A 25,789-nucleotide genomic window follows, 5' to 3' on the forward strand; every position below is an offset into this window, starting at 1 on the left:
ATGTCACCGGCGCGGCGTACCCACACATTCACTAGCGACACACACGTGCTTGCGCGAACACGGACGCATGCCGACGCGCGTAGAATGTAATTAAGATAAATTAGCGTTAAGGGGAATTGGGCTGTGGAGCGCGAGGGTGGAGGAACGCGAAAGGGTGGCGGCGATTGTGTGCGTCTGTGTACCTTATATATATGGACACGTGTGCACGCGTGCACACGTACACGCTCTTATTACATCTGCCTATCATGCATACACCCACATATAAGCATACGGACGTGTGAGAGTTCATGCGAAAGCTCGAGTATGTGCCTTATGAGTGTGCGTGCAAAGGAGAGCGGGGTGTGGGGGAGGGGGAGGGGGAGAGCAAGAGACACGTAGAAGGATGGCAGAGGGTGGTCGGAAAATGCGGGGGTGGACGGTTTCGAGGGAGGCTACGAGGGAATGTCGGGCGGTAGAGCGTGTATGTGGACTCTGTACTTCGTACGAGTAAGCCTCGTCGGCGTTACGGCACGCTGGAAGCTTAATGATGCATGCCGCCGGCGCCAAACGAGCATCCACTGATAAAGCGATGACCAGGAAGGGGTACGAGGGCGAAGGGGGACCGGCCGACCGACACGAATCTCTTTCCGTGCATCGACTTAGGAGTTATCGAAGGAGATACATTGAACGCGATCTTCTCGCGTCCGGAGAAATGATTGATTCGAGAGCATACTTCATTAATATGAAGACTGTTTTAGAGATAGAACAATGGAATTTTGGTGAATTCTACTACTCTTAACGATAGTATTGGTATTGTCGTTGCACGCTTTTTTACTATATACTCTCTAAAACTTTTAAAATAAATCTCATTCGGAAGAGTAAAATTTCACTCTTAAAGATTAAGAATTGTACCACTCTTTCTCAAAACTAACTTGATTTTCTCTCTTTAGAGTGAGGTTCCGCTCCAAAGAACTTAGAGTATTCTCTATAATACCTGCGCAACGATAATATTAATTTTGATACTAAGAGATTGTTATTAATAAGAATTTTGAATGATTTTAATACAGCAAAATAAATGTTAATAAATTCATAACAAATCTGAATTTTCATAAGACTTCTCTAGTTACAATGATGCGCCAACATTATCAAAATCTCACTAAAAATACGTTGCCTTTTACGTATGTCTTAGCTAGAGTCCTAGATATCAGAGAAGCGCAACCGATGTTCCGCGTCCTGATTGGCAGATGGCTGTCAGTTAATCATGACATTCATTCATTGGTATTAAAAATGGCTGACTAATAGACGATTGGTGGATTTCATAGTTCGTCTGCGAACGACGCCATTTTTAATACTGTTTTTAGTAATTTTGCGATACTGACTTAAGCCGGTTGCTCTTCTCTGATATCTAGGACTCTAGTCTTAGCAAAAGAATCTGCTGTAGATACGAAAATAAACATACTGTGTATTAAAGCTACGGCTATTGCAGTGCAATTCAATTGCGACTCTATATCAACTAATTGAATAAGTTGCTATTTTATAAACATTTTGACAACGATGTAGTCTTCCGTTGTTGCTAGACTTCTCCAAGCAAAGTGCCGGGATAAGAGATAGATGGATAAGTAAATAGAGAAAGTCGAGAAAGAGAGAGAAAATGACTTCGCTGTACAATCGCATCGTAGCGATATCTTACGCGTTCGCCACGAGGTTTGGACAGCGAGGAGAAACAATGCCTCAGGGATGCTGGGGCTGATGGACGCTTCCGATACGCGAGAAAGAGGGCGGACGACTGGGAGGGGGGAGGGGGTTGAAGAAGCATAGTAGCGCAAGAGAGGGATGGCGGTAAAGCAGAAGGCGAGAGAGGGATAGAAAGCGAGGTTATACCTCCCTAGTTTCGGCTATTATATTATTTAATTAATTAAGTTCGCGAGACCCTTCCAGGCCGTTCGCGTGATTAATAACATTGCATGGGCCGAGCGCTATTAGCTCGACCTCGGTCTGTGGATTTACGATGTTCCTTGACTATATGTATGTATACGTGTGTACATATACATTATGTTCTTAGACATCATCTGGACCAGTCAACGCCAAACGCAGAATGTCGGATGTTTTTGTTGCATGAGCAACGTTAATGGCGAGCAAACGTTGTGAATAAATATTCTTCCGTATTTCCGCAGAACCAAAGATCTATTCTGCATGTCCGCTTATTTTACACTGGCGATCATGTATATAATTGTTTAAGTTTAGAAATACTTCTAATTCTATTACGAAAATTGTACCCTAACGAGATGTTAAAACTAAAAAATTGGTACAAAAATCTGCACTTAAAAAAATTTAATGATTGAGAGTTAAATCTATGTTTAAATAAAATTACTGTATCGAACAACTGACAAATATTAAATTAGAGAGTCAATACTCTATTTATAACACACAATTATCGATATCAATATAATATAATTATTAATATTATAAGTATCTTGGAAAACATAAAGAAAGCAGAACTCTTTCTAACGAAATTTTATTGTTAGTAATAAAACGAACGTTTTTAATATAGTCAAGCAGTGTTCCGATGCTTTCACGAATTTTCGCAATAAAAGTTGAACCATGCATTCCGTCCCGACGGACGCGTTGGACGAAGTTCTCTTTTATTGGCAAAGAAGAGTGTAGTGCTCGTTAAAGACTCTTTATCTCGTTCCGCTCGAGAAATGGAACTGTCGCTGGTAACTTCGCCGTGAGAGAGAAATACCACGTAGCTCACTCCTTAGATAATTCAATGGCGATTTATTTCCATTACCGTCGAAAATCAATGTATCCTTTTCTACAAATCGTCGATGCGAATCCTTTCCTTATAATGACACAAGCGTGGAATCACAAGAAATATGATATATATATATATATATATATGTTTTTCACACAGCTTGAAATATTAAAATTAACATGTATAATATTCATGTATAATATTCATATCAATAGTAATAAATACATGAGAGTTTTATTAAAGAGAAAGAAAGCGAGAAGACTTAATAATAAAGAAAAACCATTAGGAAAATTCACATTCAGAATATCCATATATAAAGCGAGAGAATAAAAGCTAGATACTAATGATGTTGGAAGATTCTTTTCATAGGACGTCCATGAAAAATGTCTTTAACAATTATAACTGATTCAAAGAAATACCTTCTCTTTTTGACATTTAACGACGCACGTTTTTGGTATTAAAAACTTAATGATAAATCATTATGGTATTTCACTGCTGCGTGTATGATTCTTATTTACGTTCCTCATTTGATTGAATGTTTTTCAATGAATTTTATTTTTCTGTAGAATACAACAGAATTTCTCCCCAAGGAATTTCGACCCAAGAAATTTTTCTATACATATATATCTACTGTATATATATATATATATATATACATATATAATGTTTCTTAAAATTGTATCGTAAACAGCATATTACTTAAGTACCTTCTTAAGTACGAATATTATTTTTTTTATTTTCCTCTCGGGAAATATATCACAATGTTGGTTAATTTCTAAATGAAGAAAATGGTCGTCGTTGGATTTTAGCGGAGCTGGTTCACGTGTTCGTTACGAAATGATGTGCGAACGTGTCGCACAGCGAATCCCGGCCGCATTAGATAACTGCACCGTAAAACGCGGCACGAGATGTCGCGTACCGGAATGGAATACGAATAAGAATGTTAACCATTCGGACGTTGGAGGATGGGCGGCTCATTACTTCACAGCGCATTTTAGCTTCACACACACGTGGTTGCAGACGTATGCATACTTGACGATAACCCTTCTCGTATAATTTTGTCAAGATGACCCACTTTTCGTCGCGCTTTTTAAGCTCTTTGAGCTGTGCTTGTCCCGCGATAATGAGAACGTTAAAGTTCGTTATTTAACTTCCTTTGTACCTGCCGATATTAAAAAAGTTTAATGAAATTTAGAAGAACGCGAATAAAAAATGTAAACCCTACGAACGATTGAATATAGAAGAGTTAATATACAGTTTAAAAAAAAACTTCACGTAGAACTTGCCTTTTTATATTATATAGTGTTTTTTTTTTTAGATCGTTAGTCATCTAGTTGAGCCAAATTTTATAAGAAAAGTATTATTCAGAGACACAAACTATGAAACGTTTCGTATGTAATGTGTACTTACCATAAAAAGAAGAAATTTATTTATTGATTTATATATTGATAAATATTTAAAGAATTAGTACAATATTTTAAATGCCAATGATTGGTTCAAAAATTATGTTCTAACTTGTAATTTAGATATTAGATTTTAATTAAATTTTAATGTATCGATTTATGACAATGATCCGTAATTAATATACTTTGACAAGATGTTTATCAATAATTAAAACTTAACTCAATAATTAAAACCTTTCGATCTGAGTTGTGTCCACTCTTTCAAACACTATTCTATTAAACAAACTTTATATACGAGTGAAAAAAATAGCCAACATTATCTAAATCTGAAATTTCGAAGGCGCAAAAACGACTGGCGAAATCCTATTATCGAAATTGGATAGGGACGGAAAATTCAGAAAAAATGCAAATGCAGTTGTCGAATCGTAAAAGAGAGCATCATCGAGGGGAGTTGAAGTCCAGCCGGTCGTTTCGACCAAGATAAGCCAAGTCCATTTGCAATATCTAATCTCGTTGTAGACGACGTCTAAAGAGTCTCCAAGCGACACTTTACAGTTCGGTTCATTTCGACTTCCTGACTGGACTACTTAGAATAATGTATTTGATATGTATATTTATAGGTGTGTAGTTATTTACTTAAAAATCAACAATAAGCAGCAGAAATTGATTAGAAAAACTTACATTTGTTGTACTCTTTTAATTAAAAGTGTAACAATTTAATTTTTACAATACGCAAAGTAACATATTGATAGTTTGATCAATAAAACAATGAACATTGAAATTTTATTTAAGCATGTCGAAGAGAATTATAATAAGAAATTGTCATAAATTTTAAATGAAAAAAAAAAGAATAAACGATATTTTATTATTCATTACCAAAAACTACAGGATTCAATAATTTTTCAATTACACTTCTTTTAACACAGACACATGCAAATCATATAATTATATAATAATCAAAAAACATGATCCACTTTAAAATAACAGAGGAATCGATCCAATTCATGATAATGAAAAAAATACCGAAACATCATCGTATGGTAACACACCACTTCTGCGATGACAGGCTAACTTCTATCAACCCTCTGAAAAGCTTATCCGGGGTTATTGACATGCACCCTCGTAAAGATATTACATATTCCGCGTTCTCTGCGAGCAGATAACACCAACGTTTGCATTATTCCAGGACTCAGAGGGGTAGCCTCTTTAAATTAACTCTCGAGGATCTAAATTGGCTCCGGCTGATCGTAATTGGTGCATAGAGGAGTAATCGTCCGTTCAAGTCTACCTGCGCATTTTTGGGTCATCGAGGGTGAAATACGAACGTCAAATTAAACAAGGTATTTTGCTATCGTGTCGTTAACTCGGTCACTTGTTAAAAAAAGATTAGGTACAAAAATACACATCACCATGCAGACTTTTTAGTTAAAAAATTTTACTTTAAAAATTTAGACATCATTGTCAGATGTGTGTTCATTCTTAAGGGTCGTTTTCACGGATTAGTCACGTTATATTGAAATGAAGAAATATCGACCAGCAGCAACGAGTTGCTCCAAATCCTTTCAAAAGCCGAATCGACGTCTCGGGGGAAGATGATCCCGTCTAGTCACGTCAGCGCGAATAATTATCGGCGAGGAAATAGCTCTGCAAGAGGAGGAACGCATGCACAGAAGCGCGCGAAGAGAGAAGAAGGAACGATCGTCGTGCCGGCGACAATCGGTAATTTCTTCGGTCATCGATCATCGCTGCGTCCTACCGTGATTGGCCGAGCGGATGGGGTTGCGGCCGGAATACGACGCGCCGATTGGCCCGGGACCAGAGTGAGAAAATCTCTCGCTGCGGAGTTCAATGCCTGTCCGACGGGATGATTTATCGCAATGACGCTCTTCTCTTCGTTGGCTACATTTTCCCACCGATACGATGACACGTCCGCGAAACTCTGCATTTCTGCGCGTTGGCGATTTTCGAAATTGGCGACGGTCATTCGGTGCGTCGCAGAAACTGCTGCACATGGACACCATGTGAAAGAAATATGCTTCCTATAGGATATTAGATACAATATCATAAGAGTTTCCTGCAAATATAGGCATCCTAACTATTTTTTCAAAAAAAAACTATTATTTTTTTCTTTCCGTTTTAAAAGAATGACGTGTTGTTAATTCAAGAAATATGTTTACCAGATGTCCGACAGGCATCAAATTTTCAATTGTTTCACTTGTTTTTCCTGTTTTTTTGTGTGAGTATTACTGTTACACAGATGTTCTATAGACTTTATTGAATGAAAATAATCAAGAGACGCATAAAAAATAACACATATGTAAATGTGGTATAAATGAAAAAATTAATTGCAAAACGAAAATCTATAGCTATATAATTGCATTTATATTTTCATTTTAAACAAACCTTAATGAAAAAAAGAGGACAATTTTAATCCTTTATACTATTCGTTATGCCACTTCTTTAATTAATAAAGCGCATATTATTTAAGCGAGAATCTTAAACTTTGTTGTAACCAAGTCCAACTATAAAAATTTTAACACATGTTACTTCTCTCGTTTTATAAAGTAATAAATTCTCAATGCGCTATATTTATTCATTACGGATTCATTCAAAAGAAATAATAATAATAGGATGGATTCTTGGGAAGTAACTAATATCGGTGTCTCACTCAAAATTTTAGAATGAATTTGTGATAATAAAGCGATTGAACGTGCATCATCATGTATACCATGCTACGTTGGCGTGCTTGGTAAGACATAAAGACCACCCTGATGTCGTTTCCCACCTGAGATTTCGCATAATACAGCATGGATACATACTGCTCGTGCTCCCCCAGTGCAGGTACTAGAAACACCCGATATACAACATTGTTCGCGAAACAATGGAGTTTGCGTCGGCACCCCACTCTTCGTTCCACCTCACCGAAATCCCTGACGCGACTTCGTGCCTGGGTATCCCCCGCGAACAAGTGCACTTGGGCCTTCTTATCGCCCGGCCGACGATGCGCCACAGCAAATTATGATTGCCCTAATTTCCTTTGACTCACGATTATCCGTTCTTTCCCGTGACATCGTGACTCGCTGGCACACGAAGGACAAGATAATTCTCAGAAGAACCTCTCTCAGCTGACGGATGAAAATTGATGTCGAAATAGAAGTCACGCGTTAATGCTATGTTACTTGTTGCAGTAAGCAGACTTGAAATTATTCATTCACTTGCTGTATGATGTCAAAAGTTGTATACGTGTATTAAACATATGTTCTAATTTTTTCACCATTATATTATAATTCAAAGTTCATTATTCATATGCCTAATATTGCACTTTTTAATTAATTTTTTAAATTATTTTTATAGTGTATTGTAATTTTATGTTGTTACAAAATATGGCAGTCTTGAAATGATATTTAAAATTTTAAAAAGTGAAGTAAAATGACTCGAAAAATTAAAATAAGAAGAGTAGAAGAAAACAAAATTGAGACTCTATGCGATAAGTCAATATGCAACTAATGTCTTGTTATTGGTTAAATGTTACAGCTCACGATGTATAGCGGCAAGTGAAACATGAATAATAATAAATGCGGTACTAAAGACGAACGATTGGCTATGAATATTAGATAAGAGGGAATATTGGATAAAGAAAGTTCCATGCTAATATTCGCGTAGCGGGGTGTACAAAACTTTCGAAGTGTAATACTTAGGCGTCATAAATTCATTTAAACCCCCGGTGACGTAATATTTTGCCAAGACGTTCAGAATGGAGTTAAACGCGCGAGTCCTGAACAAAGTTATATTATCTTCGAAGAAACTTGCAACAAGCAAATCTGCGAGAAAAAAACGGATAATATTTTTTCGTGCAGATAAGTTAGTCCGGTAAAAATTTTCTCAACAATGTACGATGAAAATAATTTGAAGCCAATTAAACCTCAATAAATTATTAAATAAGCTATTAATTGTATACAAATAGATATTTTTCATATTAAAATAATGCATTGTATTGAATTTGCATAATTGTATATAAAGATTCTTTAAAAACCTAGAGTAAAATTAATATTAATAAAACTTTACGTAAGTAATGATTTTAAACTCGATTACAATTGATAATTATTTTTGAAAATCTCGAATAATAATCGAAACATAGATTCAACTGTAACGAGTTCTAAATGTAATTTAAAGAAATATTAGCATCCACGGTAAAAGTTATAATTTAAGTTAACGTAAATCGTAATAAACGGTTATATTTAATTACCTTTGGAAATAAAATACCAAGAATGCGGAAGCCATTCCTTTGGTAATAAAATGTTTTCACGTCGACCATTATCGCCGTAATCCTTTCCGGGATATTAATAAAACTGGACGAAAGAATTTACTTTGTGTTCTACAGGCAAACAGATGAAGCTTTAATCGATGTGACACGATATCTCCAATGTTCTCGTCTCCTCAGCAAAGAAATGAATCATCCATCATGATTCGTTAGAATCTTTTCTCTCAATAGAATGGAAACTTTGTCCACACACGCGATAAATTGAGAGATTACAATTCGAGCATTGATTTATAATCTTGATTATTCGTATCTTTATATAATATAAACAAATAGCTATTTGTCATTTTTCCTTTTGTTCTTTATTACTTTTTTGTTATTTTTCTGTTTTTATCTCTGTTCTTTTTTTGAGGTTTTATTACTAGTTTCTAATATTGTACAATATTAGAATTTTATGATCTTATTATGGCTAAACAAGGATTATATATATTAAAGTTTTTCTAATAATGTATGATGTATGTGTGTGTCGGCTTTATTACTATCTAAAAATATCCAAACAAAATCCAATTAGATATGTAGAATTTTAATAACATGTACTTTTATGTTCTCTTTTATAGCGCATAAAACCGTAGTAAACTAATAGTTCTTTTTCATAAATATGATTAGTTGCGTATTAAAACTTGACATTTAAAACATCATTCAGAACATGTCCTAGTAGCAAATATAATTATTAAATGGTTTTAATAATAGTCAATTTTATCCTAATATCATCTCCCTTTTCGAAAATAAATATTTCAAAAATATATTCTTTAATTATGTCAGCTATGAATTAAGTTTAGATGATGTTTGTACGTTTATGCTGATCTTTCGAATTGCATTAGAATGTATTTCAACAATACAAAAGTAAATAAATTACTCTATCGCGTATTCAAAATCATTATATTTAAAATAAAGCGAAAATTATATCCTTTACTGTTGTAAGTTGTTAGTCCATTTTTTATTTCCATCTCTCTCCTGTCTTGAATTTATTTGAATTTTTCGGATATCATTGGCAAATTTTCGCGTGAAACAAAGCGGACGTGGACAAAGGATTTTTGTGCCCCGTTCTCGTTGGTGTTTCGCGTTCCTGCGCTCCAGGACGAGGACTATAGCGGGGGCGAGAGCCGGATCAAGACGCGAGACGGAGAAGAAGAAGAAATCGAACCGCGGTCTCGCATGGCGGATCAACGACGCATCGAAAATTAATGTGAATACCACGAAACTGGTCCCCGCGGTATTCGCCCGCGGGAACGGTATTTCTGTATTTACCAATAGTATCGATAATAATTCTTCGTTCTCCGCCCTTTTTTTTCTCTCTCGTGCGTCCGACGATAAGATCTCCCTCGTGGGAGACGCGACCCCCGGAAATTATAGGTTTTCGCGGTTTGAATTATTTCCTGCCTCATCTCGCGAGTGAAACCTTTGCGCTCCGTAAGGAACGCAGTCACGATAGGAATGGGACAGATTGGAGCTCGTTGTGCTCCCCTCCCTCCCTCCTTCCCACCCTTCGTTGCACGAACGTGAGGGTCATGCGAGACGCAGGTGTTGATCACGAATTAATCCTCTTGATTCTGTTCGCATATCACACACTAACCGCAGCGTTGATAACAAGCTTCAATTTACACATCAAAGCGCATAAAACAAGTAAAACGATACATTTATTACAATTTACTCTTTACGGACTAAAAACACACACACGTCGAGCATTATACATTCATGATGCTTCTATATCCAAGCTACTTAATTATTATGACCATTTTTCATTAGGAAAATGACACTTTTGACTGATAAAATGTCACTCAATCTTTTATTACACCTTCAATTAAATATTAAATTTCAATTGAATTAATAATGTTACTGTAAAATATCACGTTTCCTTCATTTTACATGAATTCGTAATATCGTTTTCGTACATTCGATTTCATATAGGTCGTAATTATTTGTGCAGAAGATGGCGAGCGGTAGCCTATGCGGTGAATCGCGATTGAAATTCGTGGAAAACGTGTGAACGAACTTTAATTGTGCCGCGCAACGACAAACAAAAGGAGCGAGAGTACCTCGCTGCTCGGAGGTGGTTTCCCCTTATCCCGCGCGTATACCTTTCTGAACCCTTCGCATCTTCTCGTACACTCTCTCGAATCGACCGGGAAGGGAAAGGGAAGAGGTGGGGAGAGAACGTTCAAGGTTAAGGCAAATCGCGCCGCGGATGACGTCAGGATGCAGTTAAACTAGTTTTAGTTTTGGTCCAGCCGCTCCGGAACCAGGCCCGGACAAAGAAGACGCTGTGGGAACCATAGAGGAAAAGGGCGGGGGAAAAAGAGAGAAAGAGAGCGAGTGAGCCCGGAGGGGGAAGGGGGGGGGGAGGGAAGGAGTGACGTGGTGGAAATGCGAGATCTTTTCCAGAGCGGGATCTGACGCTCGGCATCGCTGCGTTTCCTTCTAATCGAATTTCGGTTTGTCCGATCGTTTCGACAATAACGATAACGATGAGAGAGGAAAGGAAAAAGGCTGCGGTAACCTTGAAACGTCAGCGTCCGGAGAACGCTTGATTAACTGGTTCTTTGTTGCTAACTAGACGCCGCCGTCGTAAAATGCCCGTTTGCTGAAATTACTATCGCCCGAGTGACTCTGCCCGTGATATATAAATATTAATGTCTGCGCAGAAAGAGAAAGAAGACGTGTAGATAAAGAGGACGTGTGTTTCGATGTTTTGTCCTTTGGCTCGAAGCCTATAGGTCCTTGGTCAAAATATAAAATCGCAAATGTAAAATCTCTCATCACCATGTCACGTAAAAATTATTATAGGTCACCGCCGAAGAGAGAAATTAGCATTCATTTCGTGCTTGATATAGCGCTATGTAAAACCTGTTATTACACATATATGTGATATTGCTATTATATACACATATGATATAATAATAGAGTTTACAGCATCTGTGTATTATTGTATTTATTATATCACAACTATATGATATGATAATAGTCATAATTTTCTTTCTTGCAAATATATAGATATCTCTTACATAAGGATAATTATTATATACAATAAATCTGTAATATATAATTAATTTATATGAGGAAATGATTAATAAACCTATAGACACATTTATGATGTAAATGTGTGTTAATCCTTTTCAAAATTAAATCTGCTTTAGTAATATATTAATTCCTTTCATGAATCATAATCGTTCGCATAATATAAAGTTTGAAAATTTGTGGAAAAATAAGGGATTTAATATAATATTGTTATCTATGAAGTATTCTATGTAGAGCGTTCAGAGGAAAATTAAATTACAGCTGATTGACGTAGATACACTCGGCGCTCAGTGTGCTGCCGCCTTCCAAGTCTTCTCGATTATTATTGATTCGTCGACGTGACGCACTCGCGGAAAGACGTCGACTACACAACAGATCTGGAAGAAAAAGGAAAGGCGATGCGACACGTGCCCAAGTAACATCGGGCCCAAGTCGTTGGCCTGTCGAAGAGCAGCGCGCGAAGAGCAGTGCGACGGGCCGCGAGTAAACCAGCAATCATACAGTGGTCCAATTACCATAAGAAGGGCTCTAATTTCACACAATGCTCCCTTTTTTCTCCCCAGGGCGGAATACGGGCTGACCATGATCGGACGGGTTGCACGTGGCCGAGAAAGGTCGTTCGAGCCTTTCGATCGACTTTCACGATTTCTCAATAAGTTTCTCAATGGCTCTCGAAGGGTCGAGGCTTCTCCCTCCGCCCGGCCAATATGCCTCCTGTGTGACAAAAATTTGATACGGACGTGCGGAAAGATGAGGCTGTCGAGATTCTCAGTGACGGTGATCAACCTTTCATTAAGTGCGCGGGATCAGCGCCATACGTGACCCCATTCGCACCTTTTGCCGTGTCCTTTGGGGAATAAAACGGCACCTTTCAGTGAGAAGTGTCCGTTTGTCGTAATCGCGGCTTGTAGACACTTCTGACAATAGCATTGTACGTTATGGTAATCTTTTGGGTCAAGCACCTTTTTAATTCGTTAACGTATAGGATGCGATGGACGATGAATTGAAAAATAGGTCGATACATTGAATTGACGAAGTAACAATAGTATGATAATTACAAATGTTTTGATGATTCTTTTACTCGATTATACGCATCAGAACGCTTTCTCGATTTCGCCAAATGTCGAACGCACATGCCTATCTCGCTTAAGTTTTACAAGTGTACATTAGTTGAGAAATTAGACAGATGTTCACATTTTATTATGTCTTAACACTCGATGAAATTATCTGTCGTAATTCCAAGCAGTGTGTCAATGCACAAAACCGCTCTCAACTAAATTACACGAATTGAATATGCAGAAAAACTGCACCTGATTACCCCGTCAGTCTTCTCAGAGAACGCGTTCGCTGACGAGAAAAATGTCCGGTGTCGGGCGAGGAATAAACACGGGTTTAAAAGCAAGAGAGGTACATAATAGCGACGCGCGTAAAAGCATTTAGTTCGCGCTCTGAACGAAGCGAGAGGAAAAAAGGAAAGAAACGGGAAAAGGAGGCTAGAGGTTAGCGAGGGTCGCGTCGCGTCGCGTCGCGTCGCAGGAAAGGGAGGCTGGGTTAGAGCCGGTAAGGTGGAGGACGCATTTAACGCGGTGGGGGGTAGGGTGGACGATTAAAATTTCAATTCGTTTTCCGCGCGAACTGACTCAGCCTTTCTATTCGTTCTTCTTCAACGCCACCCGCGTTCTTCTCATCCCGTGGTCCTCTCGGGCCAGGCACCGCCAAATGACAGCCCCCGACGTCGCGGAGGAGAACCACTTTGTTATAATTTCCTTTAATGATGCCCCCGGTGGTCGACCCTCATCCCCCTTTGCCGAGCTCGCGGAATATTTTTTATTACTCTCCACGATCTCTGACGGTTCGCGACCAGACGGGCCTCCATGTTCTTTCGCGAGATTGAGCCACGGAAATGCGGCTCACGAAAGCTTTGGCCATGCGTTGAAAAAATTGTAAAGAAAATTTTTTCCACCGTTTTATTCTTTTCGTATTATTTTTGTAACTAGCGAAGATCATGTTTAATCGTAATAAAATTTATGTTGAAAGACAATGATGTTATAAATGCAATGGAAACCAATAATTCGTTTACCACATTATAAATTTTCTTCTTTGCAAAAAATATAAGAAACAAAATTAGTATAATATTTTCACATGCTAAGAATAATTATAGTATGTACCATTATGTATAAATTTCCTCTTTAGAATTTAGAAATTATAACTTTTGAGACTATCTATTAGCTCTTTCTAAAAGAATTTTGTATTACGATTTTTTAATTTTTATCTAGAATATTTTAATAAAAAAACTCGAAAAATTCTACAAAATAAATTAGAGATGAATAAATCTCCGACAGCGTAAAAGCATCTCAAATTCTCGACTTTTTCATTTAAATAAAGCTGTTTATATGTTTCATCTTCATTGTTATATCACGTGTTTCTAGATTTGCGAGCAAAGCCACTATACTTTCATATGAGCAAGAAAAATACTTAGAAATGAGAAAACAATTTCATTATACGACGCTAAGAGAAAACAGAAAAGGAGAAAAGAAAGAGGCTACGTGCGGAAGGACGAAGGTGTACGTTGTCGCACGTGTTACGAGAAGTCCCGCGTCGTAGGACTTCGTGACACGAAGGACTGCAGAGGTTCGGGGGCTAGGGTGAGACTTCCTTAATAAAATGGGGCGCAAACGCCACGCCAGCGAATATCTAGCTGATAGTGGTTCGGTCAGCTCAGCGTCCACTTCGAAAATGCCGAGTGGAGGCTGGAGGGTGGCGCAGGCGGGGAATAGCTAAAACGGAATTCGTAGAAGGGTGGCTGCTGCTTAGGTTGATTCAATCTACCATCTCCCTCTTACTGGCCGATGACCTTTTCGACGAATCTTAACGCGTTAGTGGATAAAAATCGTAAAATTAAAAAAAAAAAAAGATAAATTACGAGCGATGATTTGAAAAATAAGGATTTCTTAATTAAAACTTACAGCTATTAAAGAAAGTATCTAATATTTACTTAGAGTGATAGAATTTTCGTGCTTTTGTCTTGACTATTTGTGAGACCTTTAATTTATTTAATATTAATCGTTTCTTAATAAAGATGGTTGACAAATATAGCGAAATATTTAAAAACTTTTTACAATATTTTAATTGCGGAACATTAAGTTTCTTTTTACAAATTATTAATAAATAAATTAATAATAAATAAAAGTATTATAATTATAATATGCAATACGTATAACTATGGGGATGCAATTAAATTTTATATTTCAAATTAATTACTCCTTTACAAATTAATGTAACATACATACAATTAGAAAAATAGCGGAAAACCTCAATCAGCTGTTCATTGCGAAATTGTAGAATGAACCCAGCTGAGCGTAGGTATAAGGTATACTTTTAAAACCGAAAGGTTAATCGCGCTACGCTACCTGATTCTTACTTCCAATCATTTAAAGGTATAACCAGTCAGGTGACACTCATTCGTTTTGACACGTGCTCTACATCACCCACACACATGTGAGGTAAGGTTTTCTCCCCTTGCATCAGGTTATCGTGCAATAAACATATTCATAGTTGAAGTAAAGGGTTAAACGCGCGTGATGGTGGATATGGTTGTATCGGGCAGAGACGGTGGGTAAGAGGTCGGGATAGAAGACCGGGTCGCATTCCGCATTCCGCATACGCAAAGTGCACAGGTCGAGGAGAGCTGTGTTCGCGCGTGAAAAAAAGATATCACCAAAAAATGCAAGGTTACTCACGTTCTCTTTTTATTCAACTGAATGGCTTTGCGAGAGAGCTAGATTTATAATAGGTGTGATAGAAAAGGACGAGAAAGAGTTTTGTTATCGTTGGATAGTATTCTCGCACTTTTTACGCAGGCAACGCAGAGGGGCTCGTGGGGCTTGGGGATTAATAAAAAGTTAGGTAAACTGTCGAGTGTTACGCTTATCACTCAGTGGAATTAGGTGTAATCTTCGAGTCGTTCGAAGGGATTTTTTGGCAAAGGAGCGTGAAGTCATGGACTGGCTGCGCGATGATCTCTAAAACACGTTAAAACATTTACGAAGATTTTTCTTCGCAGGATTCCTTTATTTACATGGAAGTATTCTCAAAGTAAAATTACGAAAGTCAATTAAAATTTTTAATAGACAAAATGTTAGATGTTTACAGCACAAGATGTGTCTGATTTGGAAGATCCATATCGGGAATCTCGAAGAATCTTGCTGTATAAAGTTAGTGAATAAGAACGAAACACCGGCCGGTACGCGGGCGTGCAGACGAGCAGGATTCTCGTGCCATGCGCACGTCTATCCGTCGTGTTCTCTCTCCAAAGACGCGTCGCTGTAGAAGAGGGAGGAAGGACGTGGCAGCGAGCGTCGTAATTGAAAGAGGACACATTCAAGTCTGACGAAGATGGAACTAAGGGAGAGAGACAAAACGTGCGCAGCATCTCCTGTAGGATTCGTCGCTTGTCGAGAGTGAGCGAGGAAAACGAGTAAAGTCAGAGGAAGAGAACAGCCAAACACTGTTGGAAGAGGGAGGACGAAAGCCAGGAGGGGTAAGGAGCTCTCAAATTTGGTTGGCTGTCGCTTTCCACCGTTTTGTCGTGCGTGCCTATCCCTCTTCAGGCGAGAATCGGAGAAGATCGACTATAGTCGAAGGTAGTGGGGTTGGTACACCGCCGAGGAGGGACAAGAGTAAGCAAGCAAAAGAGAAGAAGACAGAAGAGAGACAGAGACTCGTGTTTCGGCCAAGTATTTGGAAGACGAGACAGGAGGGAGAAGTTTAAGCGAGAGGGAGAAGGAGAGAGAGAGAGAGAGAGAGAGAGTAAGAAGGACGAGAGTTCTTCCGATGAAGGGAGCGTGACGGAACGATGGAGCCTTCGTGAGAGAAAGAGAAAGTTTTAACGTTAGACGAAGAAAGACACGATTCGCTGATGTGTTGGAGAAAGGAGAAAGACGTTCAAGAGAACGAGTAGAGCGAGTGGAAGAGAGACGATTATAGAGAACGAGGGGAAACGTGTGGAAGTTTGAGAGAGAAAGGTAGAATTCGAAGAGTCCGTAAGTGACGACGAAGAGGGGGTGGCGAGTATTGGCGAAGGAAGCAGTGTGGGGGGGCGGAACACGGCGAGGGAGGGATGAGGGGAGGAGAATGGTGCCTTGGCGCGCGAGGTTCTCGAAACAGAATTCCAACCAACAGACCAGAGTACTGCCGGCTTTCGTACGACACGGTTCTATGATAGTATATAGTGAGCGAGTGTAAATCCGAGAAGAGTGAGAGAAAGAGGGGAAGAAAGGAAAGAAAAAGAGAGATATAAGGAAGTGGGGGAGGGGGTCGACTGAACGGAGGGGTGATGCAAGGTTGAGGTGCTTGCGTCTCATTGTGTTCGCGGCTTCAGTTCGATCGTTCTCTCGCAGTACCGGAATACGTGACGTCAGGTGATCATAAGATTTAAGACGCCCACGATCAATTGTGAACAGAGACTCCGAGTGAGCTACTACTACAGGAGTATAGGTAGATATTGTAAATTATAATAAACAAAGTGTAAAGTGAACCGCGCTCGTGATAGTTTTCTAAGTAAAGATCATCGAAGGAAGTTCGAAGCACTTTTTGTTTTTCTTTAGAATTTTAAATTCTTCTCTAAGAACCGTGTGACCACCGTCTAATCAAACGAAAGTGACCTAGCTCCGAATAGAAGAATAAAGATACAAAAACAACTGGCGGTGCTACTCGATATGTAAATCATGAGCGATACGCGCTTTTGCTTTTATTTTGTTTTGTTCGTTCGGGTACCGAGGTAACCGGCATCATTCGAATCTCGTTATAGGACGCGAGAGCCGCGTCCCCGACATCCAAGTGAGAGTTAGCGAGAGTGGTACCCCGTCTGTCGTCGACATTGTAGTCGACACGTTGTCTAGCCGAGACCGACAATGCCGCATGCAGTGATTACGATTTCTCGATCGACATTCAGATGGAAGTTCGCGTTTAGAACCAGCGCGGTCATATGATAAATGTAGAACACGCTTTACCCCCGGTTTCTTTTTGTTTTCTCCTTCCGCCACCTTTTTTTGTTTAATCCTCTCCTCCATCCATCTCCACCCTATCGCTGTCGGCTTAGCTATCAGTTAAATCATAAAGCGTGTGTTATTTCGCTCTTCTACTGACACTGAATACATACATGTGACACTCACGGTGCCGCTTTGCATTATCATCGTCGTCGTCTTCGTCGTCGTACCCGTATGATATTTCAAGTGATTTTATCGCGTCACGGAACGCAATTCAGGAGGTGGCAAGGTGAAACAATTGAAAACAGAAAGAAAGGGAAAGGAAGATTGCCTTACTTGCGCGCGCGCATATAGGCGCTTGTCAGGAGGTACTCATGTATATTTCGTCAAGTTTTAGTCTCTTTGTGTTGTGTATAAACTACTATTTGATCGTGTATATCACGAGTAAACGACGATTGAAGTGAGTGACTTGACGGTCGAGACGAAGGGAGAGGACAATATGAGTGAGATGACGAGTGCCGTCGAGACGCAGCAGCAGCAGCAGCAGCAGCAGCAACAGTACGTAGGTGGTAGTACGAATGTGGAGCATCACTGCAAGGATTGCGGTCTAAACTTCGAGAGCGAGAAGAGCCTGGAGGTGCATTTGCATTATCATCAAGAAAATTTGTTAAATCAGTGGGCCAATAAGACACAGCAGGAAGAGAGCAATAATAACCATACCAGCAAGACTGGTAATCATAATAGTCACGTGAACGTCAGTCGCGACAACGCGCCGGCGGACACAAGTGAACCATCATCGATGTCGCCTTCTCAAGATTCAACATCCTCGCAACAAGCGCAGCAACAACAACAATCTCAGCAACAATCGCAACAATCTCAGCAACAGTCTGCTGTACTTATATGTTCGCCGTACGATCATTTTCGAGCTCCGATGTATAGCGAGGGCGGCTACTTCATGCAGAACGATCAGAGTTACATCTTGCCTCATCACTTTTCACCATCACAGGAAGATGGCCAGAATAACGGCAGTCGCGACAGCAGTAGTTATCGCTATCATCCATATCAACATCAGCAATTATATTCCTCAGATCGCACGACTTCTAACTCTGCCAGCCCTCAAAGCCCGCCTTTTCATTGCGACAAGTGCGGTGCCGTGTACGAGGACGCGAATCAATTAGGTGAGCATATGAGAACGAATCATTTGGAATCGCCTACCGCGTATCCATCCGCGCCACAATATCAGCAACTAGGCAATAGTCCTCAGCAGCAGGGCCAGCAGATGCACTCGTCGCCACCTCTCTCGAATCAACCGCAACAATCTGCTTACGATTATAACGGAGGACAGACGATCAAGTCCGAGATGAAGCAGGAACAGCCTGAGGAGCAAGCTGAGATCCTTGACTTGGACTCTCATAAGGTACACCGATACGAAGAGGAAATAATGCGATTGCAGCAACAGCAACAGCAGCAGCAGCAACAACAACAACAACAACAAGGACTTCAGATGCAGATGCATCATCAACAGGTAATGCAACAACAGCAATCGCAGAGAATAGATTCGCTTTCGGTAAGTTCTATGTTAAACTGGCAACCAATGCCTCATGATTATGCTGGACACCCATCAATGGGTCCCATAAACAATGTTCCACCTATCGCTGATCAAGATCAATATATGCGCGGACAGCACATGCCTGTGGAGCATGGGCATCAAGGTTCGCCGATACTCACGAATACGCAATCGATACCGAGCCATCAGATACCGGCTGGATTCGTGCAGCAAGCACCGAAAGCGCCGCCGTTGGCGAATCAATCTTGGAAAAGCAACGAGCCACGTCGTCCAAAGACGTACAATTGCACTGCATGCAACAAGTGGTTTACAAGTTCAGGACATCTGAAGAGACATTATAACACTACTTTACACAAGAACGCTGTCAAAAATGGAAAGGAACCTGATCCAGCAACTCTACCGGTCACCAGTCATCATCATCCCAATAGAGAGAATAGTCATTCGACGAGCGGTAGGGGCGGTTGCGCTCCTGCTCGTTCTCCACCGGACTCTTCGCGGAGTCCCCCAAACTTGATGGCAGGTCCCTCGGGCGAGGCGACGGGGGGCCTGCTTCACACGCCCACCACGCTCTGCAACAACAATTCCAGCAGCAACAACAACAGCAACGAATCTTTAGCGGTCCTGGTGCAGCAGCAGCAGCCGCCGCCGCCGCCGCCGCCGCAACTGGTCCCTCTAGGAATAATCAATTCCCCACTACCATCGCCACTGGCGGGGCACCATCAGCAACAAATGGGTACTGCTCCTCACCAACTGGGCCTCCAGCAGCAGCAGCAGCTTCACCTGCCAACGGGTTCGTCGGGCCAGCCAGTACATCTTTCCACGACTTCGCCCACCATGCCCCCACCGGCGGCATCGCACATGAATTGCCCTTCACCAATGGATTCATCATCTCACCCGGTTCATCACATGAACTCGCCGCCCGGATCGGGGCATCCAATAATGACTTCGTCCCCAGTGATGGGGGGTACTACGATGCCTCCTCAGCCGTACCCAAACGCCTTGCCCCCCCACGTTACAATTACTACCAACATCCCGGCGGTCCCACTGGAATCTACCCAAGCTCCTATCACCATGCAGCTAGTTACTATTGGTAACGACCAAAACAAGCAGCAACATCACTTGTTGCCCGGTTTTAATACCATCATGCCGAATTTCTCGGAATTCGAATTTATCGTAGATCAAAGCCAGATACAGACCGTTAACGTGGGGGGGCTAAGTGTAGAGGAGATCGCTCCTCAAGAGTCCTTTGAAGCTTCAACATCGACCTATGACCCATATTCGCCAACGCGTTACAAGTCGTTGAACAGTATAGACTTGACATTGCCAACAAATGCAGTCAACAATATGATGCAAAATCAGAATATGGACGTTCCGTTGTGCTATGAATACGATCGACGAATTGATGTACAAAATAACAATCATGTAAAACGGGTAGCACCAGCAAAGGAGGATTTGGATCCAAATGTCGGCTTGCAACCAGCAAAAAGAGGACGTAAAAGCAAAAGTAATACGAATAAGCAAGATGACATCACCATCAGTGCTAATTTTATCTCGAAAGACGGTGTTTACAAGTGTCTTGATTGCAATAAGAATTTCAACAAGCCCTGCTACTTGACACAGCACAACAAGAGCTTTCACTCGGGCGCTAGACCGTTTAAATGCAATCAGTGCGGCAAACGATTTTCGAACGAAGAGAGAAACAAAAAGCATTTAGAAATGCACGCGATGGCCAGAAAACACCAATGCGACGATTGCCCAAAGGTATTCGCTCATAAAACTGATCTTAAACGGCACATTTGTATCCATACTGGTTCAAGGCCATTTCAATGTGATACTTGCGGCAAGGGATTCATCAGGCATGACCACATGAGGAAACACAAAGAAACACATAACAAAAAATCGCGGGCAAACCAACGGCAAGGCACCCAGCGAATCAATAATCATTTACGAGCTCAACGGCCCAACAACAACAACAACAACAACATCAACCACAACAACAACAACGTTCAGCTGAATTGCGATATCAACTGCATGAAGATGTAAAGACATGTCCTTGGAATGTCTACGTTCGATTGGATTGTCAGACGCACAGCCTCAACAGATCGTCCTAATAACAAAACGCGAGGTAAGATTTCTTGCCGATCAACGGACATCGTCTTTTTATCCACGACAATTTTGCAATTCTCATTCGATTCGACTCGATACTAAATTAATAAACGATTTATTTTGCGCTTATTGTAAGTTATGATAAACTAGCATAATCTCAGTAAAATAAGATTCGATGATTTATCAGGAATACCTTTTTCTCGTATACCATATATGTGTCCCGCGAGAACACACACACAAAACTCTTTCCTATTTTCCGAACGATACATAGCGACGTAAATACTTAATATGTCGAGTTGAAGAAGCTCAATGTTCTTCAAGTTAAAATTATTTGACAGAAAGATTGAACCGTCTCTTTGATATTACCGATGTTTCTGATTATTGGATATAAAAAACGAGGCGTTGCGCGACATTTTTATGTTAATAACAGAGCAAGAATCATTGCGATAATTAGAATCGATTTCGATAAAATGGTGTGAAATTTTTTTTTTTTATTGTTTTTTGTCACATCAATTGCTTTATTCAGTCAATTTTAACTCAATAATCTGATGTTTCTGATGACGATCCCGAAAGAATTGGAAATGTTATGAGTGATTAAAATATTAAAATATCGACGCGATATTGATATATAAATTGTACAAAGTAAATTGAAAATAATTATAAGTGTATATTATTATATTATATAATTATTGATAATAGTATGAAATAAAAAAAGGTTGTTTGATATTACAATCGTAAGAGAAAGGCCAATAAACGTACTTGTTTGGCAATTTTATACTTTTTTATACTTTTGGTATTAAAGTTACTATTAATAATTATGCATTTACAACCATATTTTATTTTGTACTTTATCAGCATAAGTTCTACTATATTCATTAAAATTTACTTTCATTAGTTACATTGTGTACAGATTTATATCATTATTCATATTTTTGTTTTTTTTTTTTGTAAAATGTGATGTGTGTGTGTATATATGTATACGTATGCATGTATATACATACATAGCACACATTTCAAAATGCATGCAATCTGTTATAGATAGAAACATAATATTTTTTGAAATAATATTAATGATTATAATTACATTATAATCATCTATATTATAATTGTTAATACTATTATTATTTGTAAAAATGTAAAAAAATCAAATTGATATAAATCAATATCAGAGAGAGGATAATAAAGTCCTTACTGTTCTTTGATAAAAAAAAAATATATAACTAAACATAAAAATTCTTTTATCAAAAATAGACATTTAACATAATTGACATAAAAACTTATATTGACAAACGGAAATTAACTCCTACTTTTTTAAAAACTATATTTTTTATTCGATTTAATTAAATGTTAAATTTAGTAAAATAGTATATTTGTAGTTTATAGTAAAATTTTGTACATGTATAAATTTTCTTTTTTCTTTTACATGTCCAAAAAAAATTTTTATTCAAATTTGTATAAAATTTAATATTAAAAATTTTTATTAAATTTAATTCCTTGTTTTTTCGGTATAATTCGATTGATAAGAATCTCTCTAAAGTTTCTATCTATAACAGATTGTATTGTACATTTTTTTTAAGCTGCATTCCAATTGTTGATAAGGCACATTCTTAAATCAGTATATCATTTGTTTATTTAAGAATTAAAGTTATTTAAACATTACTTATATGACCTGTGCGTTGCTCGAATTGAATTTCGCTCCTACTTTTGCATTAATTTTGAAAAAAATCTTAGTAATCAATTTTTATTTATTAATTCAAAAAGTTAAAGTTTTTTATAATTATACAGGGTGTTTGATAAGTAAAAATTTTGTCGCATAGGGGTAGAATGGACTAAACTGAGAGAAAGGTCCTCTACCATTTTACAATTTTCACAATTTTAGTTAACGAGATATGAATTGATAAAGCTATCCAAATTCGCCCGGCCCACCGCCAAATGTAAACGCGAATATTGAATATGACCACCCAGCGAGGCGTTCGCCGTCGCTAGACACGCGTTGTAGTCCAATCAAATTATGATTTTACCGGAAAAAAATTCCTATATGCAATTTTTTCCCGCTGGAGCATGTTTTTGTCATAATTTGACTGGACTATTGTTTACAACAAGCGGCAATGATCGTCGCTAGACAATGTCCATTATTCAGCCGCGCGCTTGCATTTGACGGTGGGCCGGGCGAGAGAGAGAGAGAGAGAGAGAATTTTATTCTATGAGAGAGAGAATTAATTAAATTAATATCTCGTTAACTATTGCGAAAATTGTAAAATGGTAGAAGAACTTTTCTTCTCTCTCAGTTTATAATCCATTCTACCCCTATGCAACAAAATTTTTCATTACTTCTCAAACATTCTGTATAATCACAAACATATCAATTTTATATTTTCCTTTAAATTTTTATATTATATTTAATTATGAATGAACTTTTATGCTATCAGCATCATTAACTTAAATATTTTAATATTGGTAACACTCATTCTGTTGATCTGGAATGAAACAGTATATCGATATTTTAATTTTATTTATCAACATTATATTTTTTATGTTACAACTATTTTGAGATAACAATTATTTATTAGTGATTACTGTTGGCATGTTCACATATTCTCTGTATTGAAATTTGCCGATTAGATATTTTCGCAGCTCAATCGTTCCGCATATTGACAGCACTGATTAATCGATCCCTGATTAATTACTGGCAAAACGAGCTAATCACCGAAGCTGCAATCCGACCCTTTGGAGCGAATTTCCCTTCGAGCCACGCGTCGTTTGACACACGCAAGCATGCAATTCTGGGTATACGACTGTACAAAATAACATCCAGGTACGCATACCTAATTGTTTCCGTTGTTGTCGAACCGATTATAGCAGTGCTAATAATTTGACTAGATTGTATTATTTTAATCTTTATTCAACTGTTGTTGTTTAAAGAGAATTATTCTGGATATCGATTATATTAATCTTCCAATTAAATTTATTCTATAATTGTTCAATTAAAAGTATAATTTGTTCATATAATATAATTGTATATATATTTTATATCTTATTTTATATATTAGGTTCATGTATTTATCGTTGTGGTCCGCATTTTTAGGCATTCAGTCTTTTTAATAAATAATAAAAAATAAAAGTTTTTTGATTTTGCTTATTCCAAATCGTTTGCTAAAACTTTTTTAACAAATTTATTGGCATTAATAATGTTTAATACTTAATCCTGTAATGTTATAATAGTCCGTCTTTTGCAGGTCAGATATTATTAATGTATTAATAATATTTAATATTAGCTAATAATAACATAATTTATAATTAATTAATGATATATTCATATTAATAATTTCACAAGTGCCTCAAAATTGCGTGACTGTTAACGATAAATATCATATACAGGATATTTCTAAAATAATAATATTATATTTGCCAGGAAGTCATTGTGATTCATTAAAAATTAATAAGGAAACATAATTAACATCTCTTTATTCTTTATTTTTAAAATACAACTGTACTTTACAGATATATGCGTTAGCGGATGTCTGAAGTTGGCTTTCATTTTCAGCCACGCTGTAATGCCATTTTAGAAATATCCTATATGCACATAGCATATAGAGATAAAATTAGAGCGTGCACACAGCGGTGCATCATGTAGTCATAAGTCTAACAGCAAATGAGCTATTCTTTCGAATCCTTCTGTTTCAAGGAATGTACTAAAGACTAAAGAATGGTAATAATATCAACGTATAATATATAACGGTAACACGGTAACATGGTAATTGATATATCACACTCTTGCCATTTTTACTACATAACGTCAACCCGGAACTGTCTACCTCAGAGTTCAGGAATTTAACAATGAATGAATGAAGAAAAAAGAAAAGATAAAGAGCCAATGCAATAATAATAATAATAATAATAATACTATAAAGATAACAGGCGGGCGAAACGACGTATTTCCGCATATTGCATTTTAAGTATAATATAATATACTAACGAATAAATGCTTAAACAAGCGTTTATGTGCCGTCGATAAAGATCACTTCTTACAACAGTCCTTAGAAGATATAATTGTATAAAAATGCAAAAATTTTTTTTTTTTCTGTTTTTCGCGTTTCTCAGATCGCCCGCCGGTTTAATCGACTTGTAATAAGACGTAATTTAGAATTTAACAAAAATGTACGAATGATGAGTAATGCGAGAAGCAAAAAAAGAGAGAGAAAGAATAGGAGAAAAATTGATCTAATAGCAAATTTGGTTGGATGCGTCAATGCGCACTAATGCGACTATTAAATATATATATATATATATATATATATATGTATAAGCATTAGAGCAACATAGAAATGTACACAAATTGACGAAAAGACTTACGCGCAGTATAGTAGTAGTATAATGATGGTACATTATTTAATAGAGAATGTACATTTGACATTTTTATTTCGTCAATTAGAATGTCTATATTACGTTTCCACATCTAAATGTTATAGTAGTGCGCAACCGAATTCGCTATGAGACGCGAAGTTTCAAAAAGAATGGCGTATGTTTTCTAGACACATATCACAAACAGTGTTACATTCGATTTTAATTAAAAAAGAAATATCGTAACACGAATCGAACGCAAATTGAGAAGAAAATTTCAATTGCAATCTAGCCGTATACCTGTTTTGTAAATCGTAC

The 25,789-nt window shown here is 38.1% G+C and overlaps 1 protein-coding gene across 1 annotated transcript; it reads left to right on the plus strand.

Annotated features, from left to right (window-relative positions):
- The first annotated feature begins 17,956 nt into the window (after nt 1-17,956).
- On the plus strand, nt 17,957-21,067 carry LOC108779017 (putative uncharacterized protein DDB_G0271606). Its single transcript, XM_018546348.1, has one exon. The coding sequence runs from the start codon at nt 17,957-17,959 to the stop codon at nt 21,065-21,067; it is 3,111 nt and encodes a 1,036-aa protein (XP_018401850.1).
- The last annotated feature ends 4,722 nt before the right edge of the window (nt 21,068-25,789 follow it).

The sequence above is a fragment of the Cyphomyrmex costatus genome, unplaced genomic scaffold (genome assembly GCF_001594065.2).
Source record: "Cyphomyrmex costatus isolate MS0001 unplaced genomic scaffold, Ccosl1.0 scaffold55, whole genome shotgun sequence".
Taxonomy (NCBI): Eukaryota; Metazoa; Arthropoda; class Insecta; order Hymenoptera; family Formicidae; genus Cyphomyrmex; species Cyphomyrmex costatus.

Bases quoted from the DNA above. Each gene is read 5' to 3' on its own strand.
- LOC108779017 (XM_018546348.1), top strand. From the start codon at position 17,957: ATGAGTGAGATGACGAGTGCCGTCGAGACGCAGCAGCAGCAGCAGCAG.